Source organism: Myotis davidii, unplaced genomic scaffold (genome assembly GCF_000327345.1).
Source record: "Myotis davidii unplaced genomic scaffold, ASM32734v1 scaffold456, whole genome shotgun sequence".
NCBI lineage: Eukaryota > Metazoa > Chordata > Mammalia > Chiroptera > Vespertilionidae > Myotis > Myotis davidii.
Window position 1 is genome coordinate 680,656 of NW_006287375.1, and position 2,349 is coordinate 683,004.

General features: G+C 34.2%; 1 protein-coding gene across 1 annotated transcript in view; it reads right to left on the reverse strand.

Moving 5' to 3' along the window:
• RAD50 (RAD50 double strand break repair protein) overlaps positions 1-2,349 on the reverse strand; it is a 74,350-nt gene that overhangs the window by 25,729 nt on the left and 46,272 nt on the right. The window contains exon 17 of the mRNA XM_006759153.2: positions 902-1,012. Within this exon, the coding sequence (XP_006759216.1) occupies positions 902-1,012 (111 nt within the window). The remainder of the gene's footprint in view (positions 1-901; positions 1,013-2,349) is intronic.

Sequence of the window (2,349 nt, forward strand, 5' to 3'; positions counted from 1 at the left end):
TGCATGTTGTGGGATCAGGAAGGTGTGGTGTACTATGAGCTTCAAAAACTAGGTGAAACAGTTAATACTGATCGCTACAGACAACAAATTATCAATTTGAACCACACTTTGATCACAAAATGACCAGAATGAGTCAGAAGACACAGCGAAGTAATTTTGTTTCATGATAACGCACCATCACACACTTCAAAACCAGTTAAAGACATGTTAAAAGATCTTGCCTGGGAAGTATTAACCCACTCGCCATATTCACCATACCTTGCTCCTTCAGATTACCACTTGTTCCTATCGATGGCACACGCACTTTCTGAGCAGCACTTCAAAATGTACAAACAAGTGGAAAATTGGATGTCTGAATGGTTTGCCTCAAAACAAGAAAAGTTCTATTGGGACAGTATCCAAAAATTAACCTGAAAGATGGGGAAATGTGTAGCTAGAGATGGACATTACTTTGAATGAAGCACTTTTGATGTTTCTCTTGAAATTACTGTGTTTTCTTTGATTACAAAATCTGCATTTTTAACCGGTACACCTCGTATATTAAGGTAACAAAAACTTAATAGGAGAGCACAGTGAAACATTGGCTTGTAAGTTAGGAGCTTTGGGTTCTAGTTTTCATCACCAGCACATTTTATTATCTCAGATAATTCCCTTTATCACATATGGAATTGGATTAAATAGTCTTACTTCTCAGCTTCTATGATAGATCAAGAAACTAGTTACAAGTTTAATCCTTATTTTAACAAGAATTTTTAATATCAAGATTATGTCACAAATCTGAAAATACTATTTATCTTGTACTTTTAATTTCATGGGAAATAATAATGTCCAATATGGTGCTCTGAACATTATGTTTAATATATATATATATTGGTAAGTAAATATAGAAAGGAAATATTACTTTATCCTGTGTTATTCTGTGGCTTGTATTTTTTTTGAAGATTAATTCTTCTTTCTCCTGCTGGAACTTTTCCAGTGTTATTTCCAAAGGGCTTATCTGCTCTTTAGCATCCTAAAAACAAAAAACATTCCATTATCTTATTTTAGGGTCAGACTTTACAGTCATACAAGCACTCTCTTATGTGCCAGGCTTTAAAAAGAAACTCATTTGCCTCTTCTAACAACCCTATGAGGAAGTACCATTATTTTCATCCCAGATTTCAGATGAGGAAATAGGCATAGAAATGACTTGTCCAGGATCACAACAGCCAGTAAATAAAGGAGCCAGGAGTCAAATCCCACCCAGCTCGAGAGTCTCTGTGAGCCACTATGCTATACTGCTACAGCCATTGTCTTGATTCGTAAACTACACCATGTACTCCCAATTATATGAACGACTGGCTTCAGGTATAAGTTTTTAGGAGTCTGCAGGGGCTCATGCCAACTGTGTCACCAAAAAATGGCAAAGTTCATTCACTCCAGGTTTCTCTCTTACAGACAGGAATATGATTGTAAAGGACACATTTGTCCTTAAGCTTATTTTGCTAAATAAGATTAAGTAGATTTTTTATGGTAACAAAAGTGTACTGTATGCACTGATATCACTGATGTGTCCACACCTATTTTGGTAGGAATAGGGCTTTCAAGTAACAAACTAGTTTACTAATCAAAAGTCTGCATTATTTGGCCTTGTAACATATCTACAGCATAATTATATGATAACCCCTGTTAAAAAAACAATGATCCTTAAGCATTTTAAGATCCTGAAATATATAATGAATCCACAAAAGTAGAAATGACTATGTAGTATTACTTCAACACAGGTGTATTTTATCATACTGGGAAGTGGTATGGTGTAGTGCAGTGATGGCAAACCTATGACACACGTGTCAGAGGTGACACGCAAACTCATTTTTTTGGTTGATTTTTCGTTGTTAAATGGCATTTAAATATATAAAATAAATATCAAAAATATAAGTCTTTGTTTTACTATGGTTGCAAATATCAAAAAATTTCTATATGTGACATGGCACCAGAGTTAAGTTAGGGTTTTTCAAAATGCTGACACGCAGAGCTCAAAAGGTTCGCCATCACTGGTGGGAAGTTAAATGTCTTTGATGTCTGTTGACCTAACATCTGAAATTAACCTGCCTCTTACTAGCTCCATGAACATGGGTAAGTTATGGGACATCTAAAAGTCTCAATTTCTTTTTCTATAATAGGGGATTTAGTCACATATCTCAACAGGGTTACTTAGACCTAAATGCCTTATTGTCAAATTACTTTATAAACACTAAAATATTATATAAATGTATGGTAGTACTATTTGATATACTATAAGCCTCTGATAATTTGTAATCCAAAATACTTAAGAAACACAGTAACTATAGATTCAATAATATATATATA